Source organism: Centruroides sculpturatus, unplaced genomic scaffold, assembly GCF_000671375.1.
Source record: "Centruroides sculpturatus isolate CEXI.00-Female unplaced genomic scaffold, Cexi_2.0 scaffold94, whole genome shotgun sequence".
Classification (NCBI taxonomy): domain Eukaryota; kingdom Metazoa; phylum Arthropoda; class Arachnida; order Scorpiones; family Buthidae; genus Centruroides; species Centruroides sculpturatus.
This window is the reverse complement of record NW_019384400.1, coordinates 1,040,857-1,063,595: the sequence shown is the minus strand read 5'-3', so window position 1 is coordinate 1,063,595 and position 22,739 is coordinate 1,040,857. Positions and strand designations below refer to the sequence as shown.

General features: G+C 29.0%; 2 protein-coding genes across 6 annotated transcripts in view; one reads left to right on the top strand and one right to left on the bottom strand.

Annotated features, from left to right (window-relative positions):
• Positions 1–1,137: 1,137 nt before the first annotated feature.
• On the bottom strand, positions 1,138–5,897 carry LOC111618635 (astacin-like metalloprotease toxin 5). The gene is made up of 7 exons (XM_023360197.1): positions 5,742–5,897; positions 5,598–5,674; positions 2,880–2,959; positions 2,736–2,811; positions 1,803–1,917; positions 1,552–1,727; positions 1,138–1,478 (listed from the first exon to the last, which is right to left on the bottom strand). The coding sequence occupies exons 1-7, from the start codon at positions 5,765–5,767 to the stop codon at positions 1,252–1,254; spliced, it is 777 nt and encodes a 258-aa protein (XP_023215965.1). The 5' UTR covers positions 5,768–5,897; the 3' UTR covers positions 1,138–1,251.
• The window catches only part of LOC111618634 (cytosolic phospholipase A2-like), a 60,631-nt gene continuing 41,707 nt past the window's right edge, over positions 3,816–22,739 (top strand). The window contains exons 1-4 of one of the 5 annotated variants that reach the window (XM_023360196.1): positions 3,817–4,508; positions 8,547–8,764; positions 11,379–11,422; positions 20,536–20,597. Coding sequence is in view for 4 of the 5 variants with exons in the window: in XM_023360191.1 (XP_023215959.1) it covers positions 9,478–9,486; positions 14,031–14,074 (53 nt within the window). In the remaining variant the exon portion in view is untranslated. Of the gene's footprint in view, positions 4,509–8,546; positions 8,765–9,471; positions 9,487–11,378; positions 11,423–13,583; positions 13,803–14,030; positions 14,075–20,535; positions 20,598–22,739 lie in introns of those variants that run through there. The other 4 variants (XM_023360193.1, XM_023360192.1, XM_023360191.1 and 1 more) reach the window with 4 other exon arrangements.

Here is a 22,739-nt window from a genome sequence, read left to right as displayed (position 1 = left end):
AGCACTCCATCATATATTTATATTCAAGTCAGTGTTTTCCAATATGTCAATTTGCAGACCAATACTGGCTTATATTACATTTTTTTAAGCTACATTTGCTGAAAGAAAAAATTTTTATTTCTCAATAAACCAGTATGTGTAAAAATTGCCTGATATAATTTAGATTCTTTGGCAATGACATCAAATAAGAACTAAATATGGAAACTAGTTGACTCTTCAAATCACATTTTGAGTTGCTTGATGGTCCAATTTTTCAGTTATGACAATATGTAGAATTTATTTTGGGGAAAAAGTTATTTACAATGTAGTAACTTATTAAACTGTGCTATTTATAATTATTATATTCCTATTCTTTTGTTTTACTTTGTCATTTAATTTTTTTGGGAAGTGATGACAGTAGTAGTTATATAGTCTATGATGTCTAAAAGTCTTCATAGCTTAAGTCAGTGGTTCCAGTTTAAACAGTCATAATTACCTTAAGTTGAAATTCTGAGTATCACGAATTAAGTTTTTGTTGCTTTGTCATTATTGTGAGCTTTATCCAGTTGGATGAAGGTCACAGATTCTTTCTCAGAATAACATTTTTAAATGCATAAAATAAAATTACAAAAGAAACCAGTTATATGTACTTATTTTAATAACTATTTCTATATATTACTATATCATATGTTTGTTGTTGTATATTATTATGGTAATATATGTATACTCTTATTAATTATTTATTATTATCAAAAGAAAATTATTGTATAATCACTTTGCATGCAAAGTGCTTAACACAATAATTAACAATTTCACACAATAGCATAAAATTAAGATAAGGTTGATTTTTACCCTTTGAAGCCCACAGACCCCTTAAAACTTTCTGTGGACCCCTGATTAAGAACCACTGTTCTAGATGGATCTTTACAATAGTTTTCTGGCTATAACTAAGTTCATAGAATGTACAGACTGCAAAATAAAAGATTAAAGAACTTTGTCATTTTGCCATTATAGTATCTTCAGAACCTTACAGATCACTTTATTGTAATAAGGCATATGTTCATCAAACTGTTAGAGAATTTAAATAATAATTCTGTCAAATTTAAAATCTGAAAGAATATATTTGGTTTTTATATACAAGAAATGATCAATAATACATTTTAATGCTCTAAATATATATTTATTATGCTTAATTGGTATAATTACATAAAGGATCGTATTATTGAGATGCCACTGTCGTCGTCATAAGCAGTTAAGATTCAAAATAAACTTTTATTCGCATTTGTATAGAATTTTGATGTATTTAACATCATTTTCAGTCAAAGATGATTTTTCATGAACTTCTTTCAAAACACTTTGACCTTTCTTGGGTTTCATTGTGAATGATGACCTATCTTTAGAAAAAGATGTGGAACCATAATGCATTACTGTGTCATAACTGTAATTTGTCAACAGTCTTATCCCATCTGCTTTATATTTCTTAAACTGGCTTTTGGCATCTTTTAATATGAATAAAATATTTTTAGTATTTAAAAAAGCTTACGTGTAGGTAAAATATAACATGGTACTAACTTGGCAGAAGATTACTTTCGATGATTTCAATATACTCGTCTCTGTCGGGTCTATTGTGTTCGTGATAAAATCCAAGAGCGTGACATAGCTCGTGAAAGAGTATACCTTTATTTAAGCAACCAGTACCCAGACTGAGTTGTTGTCGTCCTCCCATCATCCCAACTTTAGAATGACACCTGAAAAATAAAATTCTAAGCTATAATTTTGCTAAGTAAACTTATAAGAAGCATAATATAAAAAAAATAACCTACCCTCGTCCTTTGTATATAAATATATAATTTTTTTCTTTTTTCCTTGGAACAAATTTTATACAGGTTTTCTCTTCAAATTCCTTCATTACTGCATTCACCAATTTCATGTTAATTTCTAAATGAATTAAAATGAAGATATAATATAAGGAAGCATATCTTGACAAGTTGACAATTATAATTAAATTTCACAAGTTCGAAAGAAACAATAGTCCGAGTGCCCAATTGTAAAACTAATAATTTCACAATTGTGTTATCACCAGAAATATATTAATGCTTTTTACATATGGAGATAGACGCACCTACAAATAAACGTTGACTCCACCATAGCCCTTAGACTAAATTAGCCAATCCCAATGTGTAAAAAGGATGAATTGCGAACACAGTTTTACTCTAAGTTCAGAAGAAAAACTAAAATAATTAACAATTAAAATTCACATCATATGAGCTGGCGTTTCCAAAAATTATTGGTTATTATATATAGTTCACAGTTCAGTTGATGAGACTAATTGTTTTCTCCATTCATATTCATCCTATGTAAGAAAGAAAGAGTCAAATATGACAGATTTGGGTGTAAAAGATGGTAAGTGCCATTATTAAATTATAATAAATGTATGACTAGAATTAAATACTACATTTATCAATAAATTGTAGCTCCATTTTCAAGATAATGTGAATCTCCAAGACACACTCTTTAACATTTTAAAAATTCATTTTTAATTTTATTTCCAAGAATCTTCTACATAAGAATTTTATTGAAAAATGAATAAATGAATGGATGAAGTTAAAATGTTTGACACCTAGTCTAGAGTTTAATATTTAATTAATGATTTGTAATGTAGAAATTCTCAGTTTGTATGTTTTTGTTTAGAAAAATGAAAAGAAATCCTGGAATAATAGTAAATTACTGTATATTACATTTAAATACAGACTTACTTGCTGCTGGATCAACTGCGTAAGGAACAATTCCATCAGTCCAAAGTCTAGCTTCGGACATAACTACGGTGCGACTCTGTCGATTGAATAATTATTAAAACTCGGTAGTTATAACATAATACACGATATTATAAATATTATTACTTCTCCGGCCGAATCGTCCGGAAGAATATCTCCTTCGAACAAATCGGGATTTTCCATCGGCTTGTACTTCAAAAATATTTCTGTAAGAATATAATAGAACTTTTCATAAAATGTTGTAAAGGTGTAAAGAAATTCACCATCAGTTTATCCTCTTAGATTTTACTAAACAATTTTATAATTTAATGATGTGAGACATTTTTTAGAAGAGAATAAATTTCATATCAATCTTAGAGGTAGGATGATGTCTCTTTCCTGTGTACTTTTATATATGTAAGACTTACCAAATCTTTCTAGTTGGAAAGATGTATTCAGATCATGGATACATCAAACTGTTCTTGATCTCTGTGTGTATAATTGGATTTTTGTGTCATATATATTTGCACATAGTTTGTGGAATTAATGGTATAAATCATTTAAAATTTTTTTCCACCAGTATAAAATTCTGCAAGAATGCACTTATCTGCAATATTTTATTTTAAATAATTCACTATAAAATAAAACACTAGTTATAAGTTGGGATCACAATCAAAATAGAAAATTATCCATTGTAAAAGACAGTTTATTGGGCTGCAATTTGAAAAATTTGTAGACCTATAAATTCTCATCTTCTGTCTGTCCTTTCCTAATTTCCAGAATGGAATTAGATAGATGATAGCCAGGACCAGATATGGAAAGATTAGGGACCTGCTGCCTCTAATCTTTCCATATATGCTCTGTATTGTTAAAGGAAAAGCATGATGTACAGGGGCAAGACATTACTAATTTGAAATGGAGAGCATAGATTTTAAATTAAATAAATTAAAAATATGATTAAAAATTGCAGCCCGGAATTGTTATGATGTCACAATATTTGTGTTTTATTCTTCACTCTTCGCTACGTACTGTACGTACTAAGAGAGCTTTTTAATCATTCATGATGACCGAATAACCGAATTCATGATGAATATATCATGAATTCGGCCAAGTCCACAATGGGGGGTGGCTGGGTATTGACGAACAGGATTCAACATATTTGGGACGGTACAAAAAGTTCTTAGCTTTTTCGACGTTATAGATTCGATCTCGGGTCTTCCAGAGCCGGTGCCGGATTAAATGCAAGATGAACAGTTCGTTAGTTTTAGCAATATTTAAACGTAAATTTGTGGAACTATTTTTTCGTTTATTTCGCATCTAATTTACATAACGCTCGACGTACAGTACATTCTATCTGTTTGGCTGTGGGCGTGAGTAGTCGAACAGCTGTTGACTGGGCGAATTTCATACTACACATTATGATGGTTTCGTAGACTAATTAGCCAGAATGAAAATTTGCGGACCCGGAAAAGTTGTCGAAATCGATGAGACTGATGTGAGCAAAAGGATAAAACCAGGAGAAAGTTTCCACCTGTTCGTTCAGCATACGAGTAAGTTTTCTAGGAGTGTTTCAATTTGGAGAGAGCCAGGAGTTATACCTTTAGCCCGAAAACAAGTACCAATAAATCCGAAAATCGTAAGAGGAAGAATGTAGACGTGTGTGTTGATAATGCGGAAAAAGTTTCTACCGTGGAAAAGATGAATTTACAAAAGAATCATCCGAACCACGTTATTTACCGAAGAAATTGGAGATAAGGAATTAGAAATATGTCAACGGTGAGTGAAAGATTTTTTTATTTAAATGCCAGTGTAGTTAGTAGTTGCACCGGTCGCCATTTTGTTTGTGGACGTCGCGTTCGCAAACAAGATGGCGACCGAAACTGCCGCCATTAGGTTTACTTAACTATACTTTTAACTAATCTTATATACGAATCAATGAAATGCAGCGATAATTTGAATAAGCGTAAATTTTGAGCATTTTTAAGGTTTCGAGCAGACCGCGTTATATCGATTCGGCGTTAATCGAGGAAGCGCTAAACGAGGTCTTACTGCGTTAACCAGGACATCGCGCGAATTTGTCGAATCGCGACAGAATAGAGGTAGAGCCAAAAAGAAAGAAGCTATCCTCGCACTCGTTATAAACAGAAAAGGAGATCCTTGTACCTGACTGTCGCGGACAGGCGAACTTTGCACTTGCCACAAAGAGGCATCTTTGCACCCGCAGGTCACGGTAAAGACTATCCTCGCAGCCTGCCGGTCATGGGAGAGGCTGGCCTGCACACAGAGATAATCCTTGCCCTTACCGACACGGAGATACAATCCAAGAAAAACAATCGATGGCAATGTGGATAAAACCACTGAACACTGGTTGTGAGTTCGCACCTGTCCAACGAGTTGGCTACGTGGAGTTTTCCAGGTTTTATTCGTCTAAATAGGGGGCCATAAAAGACCATTTCGGCAGACTGTCGCGTTGGCGGATACGAGTAAAACTAAAAGCAATCGATGCCAACTGCTTTGTTGTTGTTCTCTGTTCGTTTTTTGCATCTATTTTCTATCAGATGCACGCAATGTTGTTTTTTTTTATTTGATCCCTAAATTCTATTAGGCGTGCTCAAAGAGCACGGGCATTGTCGCTTCACCCCACTTTACATTAATAACGAAATCATGGACATTGTTTTCCTAAAAAGGCCAATATAGAAAGCTACTGTATTTCTATGTTGAGATTGTTTTGGGTTAGCCAATGAATAAAATGGTGGTTACCTTTTAGTTACATTGTATATATTTCTTATATTAATTCAACATTAAACTAGATATCATTCCTGAAACTTTAAAGTAATTTATTCCTATTTGAAAATCTAAACTTACCCCACATGATGTCCCGAAAACTTTTTGTTCCCGCTTCACACGCGACTTTATTCAATCCCACGGTAGAAATTACTAAACTAATAATGAAATACGTATTAAAAATAATTATAACAATAGTTTAAGAGAAATGCCAACAATACTTACAAGAAAAAAATTGAAATAGTTTGCATATTTTTGCTTAAATATCTGACTGGAACTAAAATCTTAATTAAGCTGTCTCGGATCTCGCTTCGAATAAGTTTTATTTGATTTAAAATTACTAAAACTTCAAACAATACAAATACATTAAATTCTATTCTTTGCCTTCATAATGTTACATACTATTGTTTTCTTGTAATAAGAGATGATTTTATTGTATTCTGATATATATGGCACATTAGACTTTACATGATATACAGTACTTAATTTCTTACAAATGTATTGTAACGTCTTCTTGACCGCCGTTATACGCTGTATGTGTCTAATTTCAGGTAGCTAAAGTTCGAAATATAACAAAATAAACATGTTAATAATAACATTTCCAGGAAGTTATACCTCGGTTCTGCCTTTATCCCACTTTACTATACACTCTGTGAATAGTGAAGTGGGGTAAAAGCAGAAGGAACAAAAAAACCCAACAGCTGCCCAAGAATAGGTTTGTGTGTGTTTTCCACATAAAATTTTGTCTTAACCATCTTTTGAATTAGTTAGTTCCTTACCATCTAATAAGTTATTCCTTCTCCTCCTGTTTTGCTGCGTTGTTCCTTCGACAACGAAGCCATTTTAGATTTCAAAGATGGAGTTTCCGCATCCGTAACGAGAGTTACGGATAATGACTAGAAAATGTACTAAACAATTGAGGTAGAGCAAGACACGCTTCTAACGAAATAAATGTTAGTTTAGAAGTTTAGTTAAAAACGTGTCTTGCTCTACTTCAATTGTTTAGTACATTTTCTAGTCATTAATTAATAGAGTGACCCGTTAAATACATCCATTAGGGTGTTTTGTTTTATCCGGTATCCATAATGAATTTTACAAAAATGCACACGACACGATTAATGGCAAGAATACGAGTAAGTCATTAAGATTCGTATAAATTTCAATCGGTTCTCTGAAGAGTTCGAAATTCGGTCTGAGGATTAAATCACAGACACAATGAATTAATACACAAAGGGCAAACTATTAAATCCGGGTCAAGTCCGGTAAATAAAGTCACAGCTCGGTAAATTGCACCCCTTTCGTCACAACTGACGAACTGGAAGATTGAATCACGCTGGTTTAATTCGAAACTCCAAGAAACACTCTAAGTACTTCTTGAACTTCTCCACTTTCTTTCTTTCGACCTTTGTATTGCGAGGGCTGTAAAATAAAATTAAGGATTAAGTAAAAATTGAATTTAAACAACATTCAGTCTATGGGAGCACCGAAAAGACAATGTTACTCATCGTTCACACCCGGCTCTATTTTCGATTTCTTACACCCACCAAAGCGGGAACGAGAGAATTTTTCCACATTCTTTATCACTTTCGTTGATTTCGAAAGCTCCCTCTGATAAAATGGTCCGGGTAGAGTTGATTTTGATCGAACCCGATGTCCACGATCTTCTCGTAGCTGATACGAACTAATCTCACTCTGAATATCTTAAACTGATTCCAATGGAGCTTTGGCTCGACCCATTCGATATGTTGGGCTTGCTCAGAGAATTCTGAAGGACGTCCATTGATTTTTGGATCTTTCGAATGTCGGGGATTCTCCGAAGAATAGGACGGAAATCCACTTTAATCGAAGTTCAAGAACGAATCTCGAATGGTGTCGAAGTATCCGTCCGTAAATTGGGATGGAAAGTCGAGTCCAGTCGATTAAGTCGTAGCCGGGTAAAAGGTCACTTCCGGGTGGCTGTGTCAGATTCGGTGAAAAATCGAAATCCGCGTAAGAAGGCATCGTCAGAGAAGAAAAGGATTAATACTTCAATTTAACACACACAATATGAATTGTAGAAAATGCAACGAGTTGCTTAACTTTCCGGGCAACGTTTAAATCTGTTTGTGGCATCATCTGTTATGATATTTTATTTTATTTAAAAACATTGTACTGTATATTATGAATTATAAAATGGCAGAAAGTTTAATTTTGAGGATAGGAATAAATCTTACCCTATTCGAGATAAGAGACACGGTTCCTTAATTTAAATCTTCCCACTCCGACCTTTAAACACCAAAAAGACATGGCAAAAATGGCAATGAATATAATTTCGATGGTAAATAATTGATGATTTTTTAAAAAAATTTCCTTGTATTTGAGCGATTTTTAACAATAGATTGTTAAAATTATCGAAAGGATCGCGCTGTACGTGAAAGGAATATTATATTAATAAATATCAATTCAATTTATCAAACATTTTATGTATGACAGGAAGTCTGTCCGCAATTATATATAATGAATATCGTTAGATAAAGAACTATTTTGAAATATTTTAAGTTTTCTGAAACATTATACAATGATTCTAAAGAATAAAGTACAGTTGACCCCCCTATAACACGGTAGATAATTCCGTATTATATGAATTCCATGTTGTACGAGTCAGTTAGATTTTACAAATACGTGTGCCGGGCTGTGAACGGCTCGCGTATTTGTAAAATCCAACTAAGTGACTCGTACAACATGGAATTCGTATAATACGGAATTATCTACCGTGTTATAGGAGGGTCTACTGTAATCATTTTTTAAAAGCATTATTATTCAGTATTAAAATAGCTGAAGAATATTAAATATTTATTTTATTAATGTAAGGGATATATCGATTTTTTTTGTAGAGAAATTATTTTTGGATTGTAGAAACTAATTTTAATATTTAAACTTTTCATTAGATGTTAATAAAATTGCCTAATTCCTTTATTATATTTTATCTTTAAGTAATCGAATCGATATTAATTGTATTTTTTTTTTTCTGTTTTGTTTACGTTCCCGTAGCATTATTCACCAAGGGAACATGTTTCTGGATATACAATAATCAAAATTTAAATTCGTCCAATAAGAACTTTTCAAGAGAATGACGTCAACGTTCCTTTACCTAATGTGGAAAGGGAAGGGAGTGGCCGAAAAGCCTGTGTTAAAAGTATTGTTTTATTTGAATTTAAATTAAAGTTCCGCACTTAAACAACAAAACTGCATCATTTCAACTCGATCGGGTATTTATAATTTATAATTATTTTTTTATAATAATAGGTTAGTAATAATAATAATAATTTTTAATAAATTNCTGAACAACGCAATAATATTTAGTATAATTTTATTTTCCAGAACAAAATATTTGGTTGTTATATTTTACTGTATTTGTGTTAAGATAAAATGTATTTAAATTTTAAAAAATTATTAATAATAATTAATCTTCAATAGAAATATTTTATATATTTTGTATTATATCAATTAAGGAATAAAAATAATTATTAAGAAAAATAATTGATATTTATTTTAATTTGAAGTTAGAGTCGTCATTACGTCACAAAATTTGAATTTGAATGAATAAAACGTGGAAACATTTAAACTACATTTTTTGACAATTTATTAGATTTTTTTTTTTTTAATTTAATTGCTCATTATATCTTTTTATTCGCAAGGGATGGGATTTCATTTAATATGATTTAATTCAATAATTTTGAATAACACGTGCTTAAATGTACTGATGGAAATACCATTCATTGCATGTTTGGTTGTAATAAACATGCTTAACATGAACATAAGGTCACTTTTACTAATATGGATCGAATATGCTGCCAAGTTATTTTTTTATTTATGTCGCCTTGAAGTGTTTTTGTGAGAAATAAACTCAACGACACTGTTCTTAGAAGTATTGCCTAATGATGCGAAGGAGATAGAGGATGTGGTTTCTCGACACAATTCCATGCTTCCTGTATATATCTCTGATAGATAAATGTGTAAAATATATAAATTACAATGTTGCTTGTTTTTGTAACGATAACGCAATGAATAATGTAAATATATTCAATCTTAACGCAAAAAACATTCGGAGATCATTAAACCGTGTTGGAATTACAATATTTTCATTATCCTTTGTTACTTTTTATATGGTCTCTAACCTTATTAAAATAATTATTAAAAATTGATATAATTTCGCACACGCCGACACATGCAATGTTAAGATTTGGTGTATATTTAGAAAGGTAAACGATCACTTAAAAACATGGGCGAAGAATGACAAAGAACATTTTTATTTTAATAAATTATATAGAAAAAGTTTATTGCTTCATCATCATTTTATAGTAATTATTTTGTTTTATGCTTTGTGATGCATATTAATTTGTTATTAATTAATATGTAATTTTTTTAAGAAATAANCCTTTTTATTTGTATATAATATATGTTTATTAAATATTTCTTAATTATATATATATCTGCTAATTAAGAACACTGAAATAATTTAGAAACATTTTTAGCCTTTATTAGATCATACTGAACTATTGAAGAACAGAGTACATTTGAGTCTGAGAATGGAACAACATAAAATAGATTTTTTTTTTAATTAACCAATCATAATTTTACAGCATATTGATTATTCATATTAAAGTATAAAACCAAAACTAGAAAATATGTTAACAACTCACATATCAATACTTTATTTAATTGAGCAGACATATTTTTAGCCTCTTTAATAGGCCTTCCTCGGGATAATGACTTAATTAGAACATTTTCTATAACTGATGTTCAATTCAAAAGTGTTCTAATTATAAATTACAGATTTAAAATTTAAAATTGTATAATAGCAGGTGGTAAGTAAAAACAAAAATAAAAAGTCGACAAATTACCAAAAAACACAAATATAACTAAAAAAACAAATAAACTATAAATGTATATACATAGTAAAATATATAAACTCCAATACAAATAATCAGAGCAATAAAATATACATTATATAAATAACTCCATAGTTTAAGCAATTGCTAAGACACTAACAAAAACGGTTATATTAGTCATCTGTACCTTTAAATTAAATGTCTATTTGTGTCTCGTCTTATGCCGTTGAAGGAAAATAGGCGCAGGGTATTTATTACGAATGCAGGTTTTGAGTTAATTAATATAGCAAGAAGTGTCGGCGTTTAAATATTATTTTAGATGACTTTTAATATAATAATCAAAGAATCTTATCTGGTGACAAAATTTCTTAAGATTTTTTGAATTTGCCACACTCCAAATCTCATCCTACAAGTTCATTTTTTTTTTTTAATTAGATTTAATAGAAAATTGATTGTAAAATATTTGACATTGCAGTTAATTAAATAATAAAACTAGTGTACAATTACAGAAGTTAAAAGAATTTTAGAATTAATATATATTAACTATAAACTCCACTTCTAAACCAAATAATTATTTCATTGTTTTATTGAAGTTTATGACATTTATTGTAGTTTCTATTTCCAAAAGCGTTCAGATTCCCATAACTCATCTTACACGTTACAAAACAGTAAAAAATTACTGTTTTGTAATGTAAAGTGTTAAAATCGAGTGTCCCGAAGATCGGTTACGGAAAAAAAGAGTATTCGCAAATAGAAACTACAAGTAAGTAAATGATGTAAATTCCAATGAAGCAATGAAATAAATATTTAATTTAATATAAAATATAGTTTAAATTAAATTTATTTCTTAATGTTTATTTACTTTATAGTGATTTTTTTAAAGTAATAAATGAAATAAATGATGTCATGTTTTAAAACGAGTATTTTCTCAAATTTATGTGACTTTTTACAAAATAAATTTTGATTACATAGGAACAATAATTATTTTCAGATAAAATATTCTATAATGACTGATGAAATTTATGGTCCAGTTTGGTAAGTACAATATATTTTTTATTGTGAAATTACAGAATTTTTTATTCACATTAATTTATATTTTATAAGTGATCAGTTTTAAGTTAGATCTTACACTACAGGAGGAAGTAAGTGTAAGATGACTTCTGAAAGTTGATGGATACATCAAACTGTTCTTGATCTCTGTGTGTATAATTGGATTTTTGTGTCATATATATTTGCACATAGTTTGTGGAATTAATGGTATAAATCATTTAAAATTTTTTTCCACCAGTATAAAATTCTGCAAGAATGCACTTATCTGCAATATTTTATTTTAAATAATTCACTATAAAATAAAACACTAGTTATAAGTTGGGATCACAATCAAAATAGAAAATTATCCATTGTAAAAGACAGTTTATTGGGCTGCAATTTGAAAAATTTGTAGACCTATAAATTCTCATCTTCTGTCTGTCCTTTCCTAATTTCCAGAATGGAATTAGATAGATGATAGCCAGGACCATTTATGGAAAGATTAGGGACCTGCTGCCTCTAATCTTTCCATATATGCTCTGTATTGTTAAAGGAAAAGCATGATGTACAGGGGCAAGACATTACTAATTTGAAATGGAGAGCATAGATTTTAAATTAAATAAATTAAAAATATGATTAAAAATTGCAGCCCGGAATTGTTATGATGTCACAATATTTGTGTTTTATTCTTCACTCTTCGCTACGTACTGTACGTACTAAGAGAGCTTTTTAATCATTCATGATGACCGAATAACCGAATTCATGATGAATATATCATGAATTCGGCCAAGTCCACAATGGGGGGTGGCTGGGTATTGACGAACAGGATTCAACATATTTGGGACGGTACAAAAAGTTCTTAGCTTTTTCGACGTTATAGATTCGATCTCGGGTCTTCCAGAGCCGGTGCCGGATTAAATGCAAGATGAACAGTTCGTTAGTTTTAGCAATATTTAAACGTAAATTTGTGGAACTATTTTTTCGTTTATTTCGCATCTAATTTACATAACGCTCGACGTACAGTACATTCTATCTGTTTGGCTGTGGGCGTGAGTAGTCGAACAGCTGTTGACTGGGCGAATTTCATACTACACATTATGATGGTTTCGTAGACTAATTAGCCAGAATGAAAATTTGCGGACCCGGAAAAGTTGTCGAAATCGATGAGACTGATGTGAGCAAAAGGATAAAACCAGGAGAAAGTTTCCACCTGTTCGTTCAGCATACGAGTAAGTTTTCTAGGAGTGTTTCAATTTGGAGAGAGCCAGGAGTTATACCTTTAGCCCGAAAACAAGTACCAATAAATCCGAAAATCGTAAGAGGAAGAATGTAGACGTGTGTGTTGATAATGCGGAAAAAGTTNTAATTTTACAGCATATTGATTATTCATATTAAAGTATAAAACCAAAACTAGAAAATATGTTAACAACTCACATATCAATACTTTATTTAATTGAGCAGACATATTTTTAGCCTCTTTAATAGGCCTTCCTCGGGATAATGACTTAATTAGAACATTTTCTATAACTGATGTTCAATTCAAAAGTGTTCTAATTATAAATTACAGATTTAAAATTTAAAATTGTATAATAGCAGGTGGTAAGTAAAAACAAAAATAAAAAGTCGACAAATTACCAAAAAACACAAATATAACTAAAAAAACAAATAAACTATAAATGTATATACATAGTAAAATATATAAACTCCAATACAAATAATCAGAGCAATAAAATATACATTATATAAATAACTCCATAGTTTAAGCAATTGCTAAGACACTAACAAAAACGGTTATATTAGTCATCTGTACCTTTAAATTAAATGTCTATTTGTGTCTCGTCTTATGCCGTTGAAGGAAAATAGGCGCAGGGTATTTATTACGAATGCAGGTTTTGAGTTAATTAATATAGCAAGAAGTGTCGGCGTTTAAATATTATTTTAGATGACTTTTAATATAATAATCAAAGAATCTTATCTGGTGACAAAATTTCTTAAGATTTTTTGAATTTGCCACACTCCAAATCTCATCCTACAAGTTCATTTTTTTTTTTTAATTAGATTTAATAGAAAATTGATTGTAAAATATTTGACATTGCAGTTAATTAAATAATAAAACTAGTGTACAATTACAGAAGTTAAAAGAATTTTAGAATTAATATATATTAACTATAAACTCCACTTCTAAACCAAATAATTATTTCATTGTTTTATTGAAGTTTATGACATTTATTGTAGTTTCTATTTCCAAAAGCGTTCAGATTCCCATAACTCATCTTACACGTTACGAAACAGTCAAAAATTACTGTTTTGTAATGTAAAGTGTTAAAATCGAGTGTCCCGAAGATCGGTTATGGAAAAAAAGAGTATTCGCAAATAGAAACTACAAGTAAGTAAATGACGTAAATTCCAATGAAGCAATGAAATAAATATTTAATTTAATATAAAATATAGTTTAAATTAAATTTATTTCTTAATGTTTATTTACTTTATAGTGATTTTTTTAAAGTAATAAATGAAATAAATGATGTCATGTTTTAAAACGAGTATTTTCTCAAATTTATGTGACTTTTTACAAAATAAATTTTGATTACATAGGAACAATAATTATTTTCAGATAAAATATTCTATAATGACTGATGAAATTTATGGTCCAGTTTGGTAAGTACAATATATTTTTTATTGTGAAATTACAGAATTTTTTATTCACATTAATTTATATTTTATAAGTGATCAGTTTTAAGTTAGATCTTACACTACAGGAGGAAGTAAGTGTAAGATGACTTCTGAAAGTTGATAAAAATTTAAAATCTAAAATTATTGGAACAGCGTCTTAAAACAGTATTTAAAATGAGTGATATTTCCTACAAGAGGGAATAAAAATACTTATTTGATATGAGTTGTTTTTCCAACACAACGCACTATTATTTATTTAAGATGTGTGGTTGCATTCTAACAAAATGAAACCATTTGATAAATATATTATAAGTGATTAACAGATTTTTACTAGGAACAGTTGAGAGGAATCTTTCTAAGAAAAATTAGAACCATGTTTAGAATATGTTTGAAAGGTTTTAAGAAAAACTTTACAGCAGAATATCATATGAAAAAGTGTTCCTGGAACCATAGTTCTTTCTTAATTTGACTTATTTACTCATAATGGAATAACTAACAATCTTAGCAGGATGCCAAAGATGCTGAACAGATTTTATAGAATAATATAAAATATTGTCTTAAATACAGGGTGATTCAAAATAGATGCAAAAAATTTCATGGGCTGATTCTTTAAATAATTTCAACCATTATTGAAATTATTTGAATATACTATTTCAAATCACTCTGTATACTTTAATTAATTGTAAAATTTATCTTATTACATAAAGATTTTGCTTTTTTTTTTATTTGTATGTAGATCAAGCTTTAGCACTTATATCCTGTAAAATAATTATATATGCTGATGACATTAAAATTTGCAATAATAATCCAAAACAACTTAAAGATGACCTCATTAATAAATACTCTGTAAATTAGAAAATTGTAAACATCAATAATACATCAGTCATATTTTTTTCCTTTTTTCGTAATCTTTATTTATACAATTTTAAAATCAACAATAATGTTTAAATTACGTCAATGAAATGACTGATTTTGGCACAACTTTTCATCAAAAGTTAATATTTACAAAACACACAGACAAGTTTGTAAAAGGCCTGTGACAATCGCTCATCATTTCCGTGTATAAAATTAAATTGTCGGTTACGAAGCCTTTGTTTATAAGCTTGTAGAATGTACCATCTCCTGTTATTGCCTGGAAGGACAATAAATGCAGTGGGGGGCAGGAGTAGGTATATGTTGACTCCAATTGATGAGATGACCAGGAGAAGATAACGATTACCAGTATGTGCCATGAAAATTTGAGAAACTTCTTCTGTTATAGTGTCTCTTCTCCCCTGCAATGAATAATTATTGCGTGTAAAGGATTTGATGTTAACTCAACTTCGAGTTGAGAAAATAAACACTTGACGGTCTGGCTATATGCCCTGGAATTTTATGGCAGCACTGAAAAATCTCTAACAGTTCAGTTTTATGATGCCTGTATTTACAAATTTACAATCTGACAACTGCTACTTAACTGGTTATTATTAGATAAAAATGAACACTACAAATACCTAACATACCGGCGAGAAAACATACCTAACATACCGGTATGTTAGGTATTTGTAGTGTTCATTTTTACAATCTGTAATGGATTATGGATAGTAATCTGATGCCACGTCCAACTTAGAAAGTGTCTATAAAGCTGTGGCTAGAGTATACTCATTGTTAAATAGATTTTGCCATTTGCCTTTTTACCAGTTCTGTTGATGAAGTTAGATATAGGTTAGGTCTATCACAATTACAAAAAAATGTTATATTATTTAATCAATTTTTAGCATATAAAAGCTTTAGTGGGTTTATTCAATTTGATTTTTTTCTGTTCTCATGCTGATCTCTATACTCATCAGAATAGTAGTTGCATTCACATTATTTTGTGTGGCTTTCTACAAATGTTCTTTTTGATAGATATCAAATATCTTTAAGTCTAGTTGAACAGTTTTCTATCATAAAATATAAATTGTTGTGGAAGAGTTTTGTATAACATAAATTACTAGTTTTTATTGTTTTAGTGTGATGTTCTATTTTCATTGTACTTTTAGGATTTTCATGTGTGTGGATTGCTACATGCCATATGCCTTAGGGCTTGGTGTAATTAAAAGAATAATCTAATAGCATAAAAAACAAGTTTTACTCTGTGAAATTTTATTAAATGCTTTTATAATTCATATTTCAACTAAAAAATAATTTCAAAAACGCCAAAAATACATTATATTAGAAGTAAATAAATTTCAGAATAAATTTTGAGGTATAAATTTAAATAAAAATGTAATTCAAAATCATTTAAACGTTTAAGTTTTTAAAAATATTATAGGTTTATTTCATAAAATTTTTATTTTATTTTGTTTTAATATTTTATTAATATTTTTTTTTAATATAAAATCAAAGTTTTAATGTAAATTCTCAACTCAATAAATATACATTTTAGTTGTCAAGACCATTGTTTTTATTACCCTCTCCAAATTCAATTTCGCCAGTCTCCACTATTTTAAAAGCCCAAGCAACATTGGATATATGCAGCTTGTTTTTCAATAAAAACACAATTTTGATGCTTCTTAATCCTACTAATTATGTGGAATATTATACATATATAAGTTTTTGAGTATTATTTCATTAAATGCCCAAATATATTATATAAAATAAATTTTTTTATTACTAAAAACAATGCTTATAACTTGTAATTTTTATAGTTTTTACTACATAATTTTCTAATTGTATCCATCAAACAAAATCCAACAAATACTGCCAGTAAATGAAATGAATTATTATAAAAATTGATGAAGTATTAAAAAATTCAATTATATACAAATATTTAAAGGAAAATTATTAATTTCTGTAGCATTCAATCTTATATTTTTAACAATCTAATTTGGTCCTGTTTAACTAAATTTTGAAAACCTTGTTATTTTCATATTTAATTTTATTCGCATATATATATATTATATTTCGTAATGAAATAAAATATTTAATTGTTTTTCTTTATCATAATCAGATCTTTTCATATACTATATAAAAAAGTATTTAATTTCCAGGTAAATCAATAGGATTGGGATAACTTGCAATGCATTATTACCAAGATTAAGTTTATTCATTTTATCAATTGTGTCTATCTTTATTTTAAGCATTAATGAATCATAAAAATTTCTTTATATTTTATAATATGCAATAAATACATAAAGTAATGATTTTTCACATTCAAGGTGATTGAAATTTATTATGATTATGATTTCTCTTGGGCTGTACTTTTTCATACTGTCCTTTTTTTACAATATTTCTATTTAAGTTTATATTAAATTATACACAAATTATAAAATATATTAAACATATAAAGCTTTTATGCATTATATTATGCAGTAATTTTCTAGCTAAAATGTTTTATTAAGCTCTATTACTTTATAAAATCTTTTGTTATTAATCCTAAACAGAATTTTATAATGATAAACTTATTATGAAAGTCTATTAACTCAAAATTTAAAATAGGAAATTACAATTATAAGGTCCCTATCTATAATATGCAGACTCTATTAAAAAAAACATTACTGAATGTGTGGATTATTGGATAGCTATACATCTGAGGCAGGTTAAGATGACATTAACTTACTGCTCTTAGGACTCAAAATTGAATCTGGATCCTAGATCAGTAGGTCAGAACAACCTCAGGAATTTTTCTTGGGCTCTATGTTTTAGATATGTCAAGCCCTGTCCCTCATCATCCATGTTTATGTGGCTTGATCTTAATTGTTAATTTTTATTTATTTACTTTGCTATAAATTCGAGTTTAGAGTAATAATCCTGGTTGAGCAGCTCTTCAGGAGGTTGATTTTTTGTCCCAAGTTGAAGTAACAATAACTCTTATATTTATTCATGTTTATATAGAGTTTATATATTGCCCATAATAGTATTACTGTATTTATAACGTTTACACCATGCCGTTAATGAGATCAACTAATTGTTTGGACCCAAAAATAATTTTTTAAATAACCACTTTTGGTTGTAGCACAGTGGGCAGAGTGCTGCTCAAGATGGACAAAATCTAAAATAATGGAATTTTTAATTTTTTTGAATATGTTAATTAACAATTTAGATGTATATCAGATACATTGTAAGCACCAGCAGCCCATGTATAAAGCAGTTTGTAGGTTTATCTTTATTTGCATTTAATACATGAAATAACAGGTTTTTAGTAGTTTCATTGGAAAATGTGTATATAAATGTTTATTTAGTAGATAGTTTAAACAATCGTAAAACATAATTAAAAAATAGGAAATTTAATTCAAATTGTATTGAAGGAGTGGAAAATAAAAATCTGGCTGTTGCGAAATTTGAAAAACATAACTTTAAAGGATATCATAAAAATCATTACTCTTTTTCTTTTTTTATCGTGACTGAAATAATGATATGTCAGTATCTTTATGTATTACAATTAACAGATACTACTGCTTCCACAATTAATTGAAGGTGTTTCATGTAATGGGTGCATTTGGAAAACAAAGTATGTACTACTTTAGCTTAACATTACATTGCAGCACTGTAAGGTTGACTAGATGTTGTGGCTGTACACCATAATTTTAAGTTAATATATTTTAGTTTGTAGCTTCTGTTCTCAATTCTTGTCTTTTCCCATTTCTGGAATCTTCTCTTGTCCTCATTTCCACTTCACTTCATTGATGATTGATGTTCTGAACTGTCTCATGGGAAGAAAAAATGCCTAAGGGCCTAAAGGGGAGAGGTAACTGTTTTCAGATTGGGGGAGACAGTAACAAGGAGAGTTTGATTCTGAGCATAGCAAGGATCTTAAGAATTTCTTGAAGGCTTTGTGCAACAAGAATCCTGAGAATTCAGTTAATCATTGATAAAGACATTCTCCTTTGATTCCCATAAGAGGATACTTTAACCTCCCTAAAAGAATGAACAAGAAAATTTCAGTGAGAATCATTGAAAGTAATCCTCTCCTTAAAAAGAGGAATCAGCCAAGTACAGGTACCCCTTTCTTTTCCCTTTTCTTGTCTAATTTAATTTTCCATTTCATCTCTATAGTTTTAAGTTAGTTGTAAGAAATTTTTGTAGTACATAGTCATGCCCATTCAGCAAAATTGTAAGACATGGGAATCTTTTGTTTTGTCGTGCGAGTCCACATGTCGGTCTTTTTTTGTTTTCTTGGGCAAAGTTGGGCAAATGCCCTAGAGTTGGCATCTGAATTCTTTTTCTTTTTTGCATTGTGTTATCATTTTTTATTAAATCAATTTTTGTTTTAATTATGTACTGTCTTAATTATATTACATTATCACCTTTGTGGCTATCGTACACAACTGCACTTTTCACAATGTGTTCAGTTCCTTAACTGACAAGTACCCTAGTAATGATTTATAACTCAGGTATCTTTCTGTATTTGTAATTCTCTTTTGTTCTTCCAACACTTATGATTATATTAAAGATATGTTTGGTGAATTTTTAAATTTACATTTTCATTCATTTTTAAGCATGACAGACAGGAAAAATGTGTTGTATTAAAGCGGTTTAATGCAGTTGAATAAACATCTGCTTTGAACAATGGAAGACTGCTTCGAGAAAGTGCTGATGGCGTTAAATCGTGTAAGACTAGTTTAGCCAGTTGCAGCACTGCTGTTTGCTGAATGTGTCAAATACGAGAACTTCAAATAACACACAAAACACCAAAAATTCTGTTACGAAATACTAAATCTGTACCATTATTTTATTATTACTAACATTTTCGTTCTACAGGGTTAGCGAGAAATAAGTTTCCCACTTTAGAGAGCTCTGGAATGCGTTCTACTGCTCAAAATGAGACAAAATTTGGACTACAAATAATTTAATGATGCGCTTGAAATTTCTTAAATAAAAAGAAAAATAGTACAAAAATCTGTCGATAGGTGGTGCCAGAGCGCACAGAAATATTGAATATGCGTGCACATATAAATGTTGAATATATAGCACTAAAACTGTTCAGTATGTCCTCCTCTATTTTGAACAATGTGCTCTAATCGCAAAACCATACTAAGACAGCATTTCACAGATGCATTAGTTTCTGCGACGAAATATTTTAACTAGTAAAAGTAAAAAAAAATCAGTTTTCAATTCAAATCTCACATGTAACCTGGTACATATCAGTTTGGTAATCAAATTCATAAACTTAATTCCATATTTTCACAACATATTTTCATCAATCTAAGCATTAACTTCTATGATGTGCTATTCTTGCAAAATGACAGATATTAGTAGAACAAACACATTAAATCCTTCACAAAATTCTGTAGAAAAATTCCATGCAGTTTATTTAAAATAAAATGTTAACTTGTCAACATCCTTTTGACTAATCCTGTATATGCCATTCATTTTTATATGCCAATGCTTTCCAGGAAACTGGAAGCATTGACTGACATTTCTTAGCTATTGTTTAAGCTTTTCTCTTTCACTCTGCTTATTCCCTTCATTTTGCTTATTTTCAGGAGAATTGGCATTTAAAAATGGAAGATGTATATATAAGATATTTTTCCTAACAACCGTATCGGTAATTCAAATGAATTTTTTTATCATTGATTATTCTGATTAAATTAAGTATATCATATAAATTGAAATATGCTATTGATTCATTTATATACTTTAGATTATTATTTATAGATATATAGTATCTAAAGTACATGAATCAATATATTTAATGTAAATATGAGAAGAATAATACTCCATTATTTAATTATCTGAATTGTTTTTATAATTAAGAAATCATTTTCTATTATTTAGAAAAAATGTTATTTTTATCATGAAAAATAATTTGTACTACTATCACGTTAATTAGTAAAATCATAAAGTGGAAAAATAATTAATATATTAAGTTTCTTTATTAATTAATACTTCATTATACTTCACAATATTGTTTTGATTTTAAAACGGTTACCCAATATATACGTTAAGAAATATTAAAATTACATGGCAATATGTTATATTGCGTTATTATGTTCTTACGTTACGTAGTAGTCACATAATTATTTTTACCGTTATTTGTATTTATATATTTTGATTTAAATTGCAAAATTTATAAATTTGACATTGTTTTATTATAGAAAAAAATTATAAAATGAGTTAATTATTTTTGTACAAAAATATTATCTTTTAAACATGATCGGTGGAGCAAATAAAGAATGACGAATAACTCGAGTGAAGTATTTTTAGGAATAAAAAAAAAAAAACAGTTATACAATAAAATCCACTTATTTTAATTACGGATATTGTTATCAGTTATCTAATGTTATTAGAATTAATAAGACTCAAAACATATAATTTATACAACACTTAAAAAACTTTACTTATTGTAATTAGAGTTTCAATTATAGTTATTGTTGTTTTCAGATAAATATACCTTTTTTAAGCTGCCTTTTTTTTTGCTATCAGCTATAATTTAGGGTTGATAACATACAATCATTGTCAGTTATTATTATCAGTCATAAGCATTGCCCACCAGTAGCTGTGTGGATAAAACCACTGAACACTGATAGTTGGTTGTGGGTTTGTCTTGCCAATGGCTGGCACATGGAGTTTTCTGGGTTTTTTTACATATTTGTAACATGCGATATGCTTCTTGTCTAGTCTTATGTTCAAATATACGAGTGCTAAGATGGCTAATAAGTGTAGCAGAAAAGAAAAAGCCATCTTAGCGCTTGTATATCTGAATGTTTGTAACACTTAAATAAGGACCAGTTTTTCATAGAAAGTCCTCCTGAGAGGGATCCTCCTCTTTGCAGATCGCCTCTCTCTTATGTTGCTGTATACTTAATCCTTCGTTTAGCTTCTTGTTTGAACAATATTGTCCAAACAAGAAGCTAAACGAAGGATTAAGTAGTGCTTAAACATTAAAAGTTAATCATTTTGGCATTTCTTACTTCAATTATGCATTACTTGTTGTTAAAGATTGAGAAAAACAACAGGCAAATAACACTAGATGAAATATTATTAATTAATAATAACAACTATAATAAATAAATCTTCGTCACATATTGTTAATTATTTTAATTATCCTTTTAATATCAGTCAATAAAACCAGTTTCTATTTAATCTTATTTACTTATCTCACTTATTCTTAACTTATTCTTTATATTAGTGGAAGGTTCAAATTTATACTGCAGGCAGTTATTCCATAGTTTAATGGTAACTCGTGCAACTGGCCCTTTTAATACTATCAGTTGATTTTAATAATCGACTGATTACATTAAATGGAGAGCTTAAAAGTGATTACAATACATGTATTATACTCAAAAATGGATTCTACTCTATTAACATTTTTCTTGTTTGGTTTTCCTTTTATTCAAGTTAGACAAGAAGATTATTATAAAAATTTAATACTGTACTTGTACTGTACATATCTACATAATGATCTGTAAAAAAAGATTTATAAATTATGGTTTAACTACTAAAATTTATTGACTGATGCTTCTAAATGTAGCAGAATTAATTTTGTGTAACATTTATGGCATAAAAAGATAATTAAAATTTAATTAAAAACTCATTAACTCTAATCTAATGTATTTTTTTTTATTTTTTTATATAAGCTATTCTTTATCTTAACCTTTACTTTACCCTTAATCTTAAGATAACGCTTAAGACCAACTTGTTCATATTATATGCGATTATAATTTAAGATACGCTAATGATTTAAATT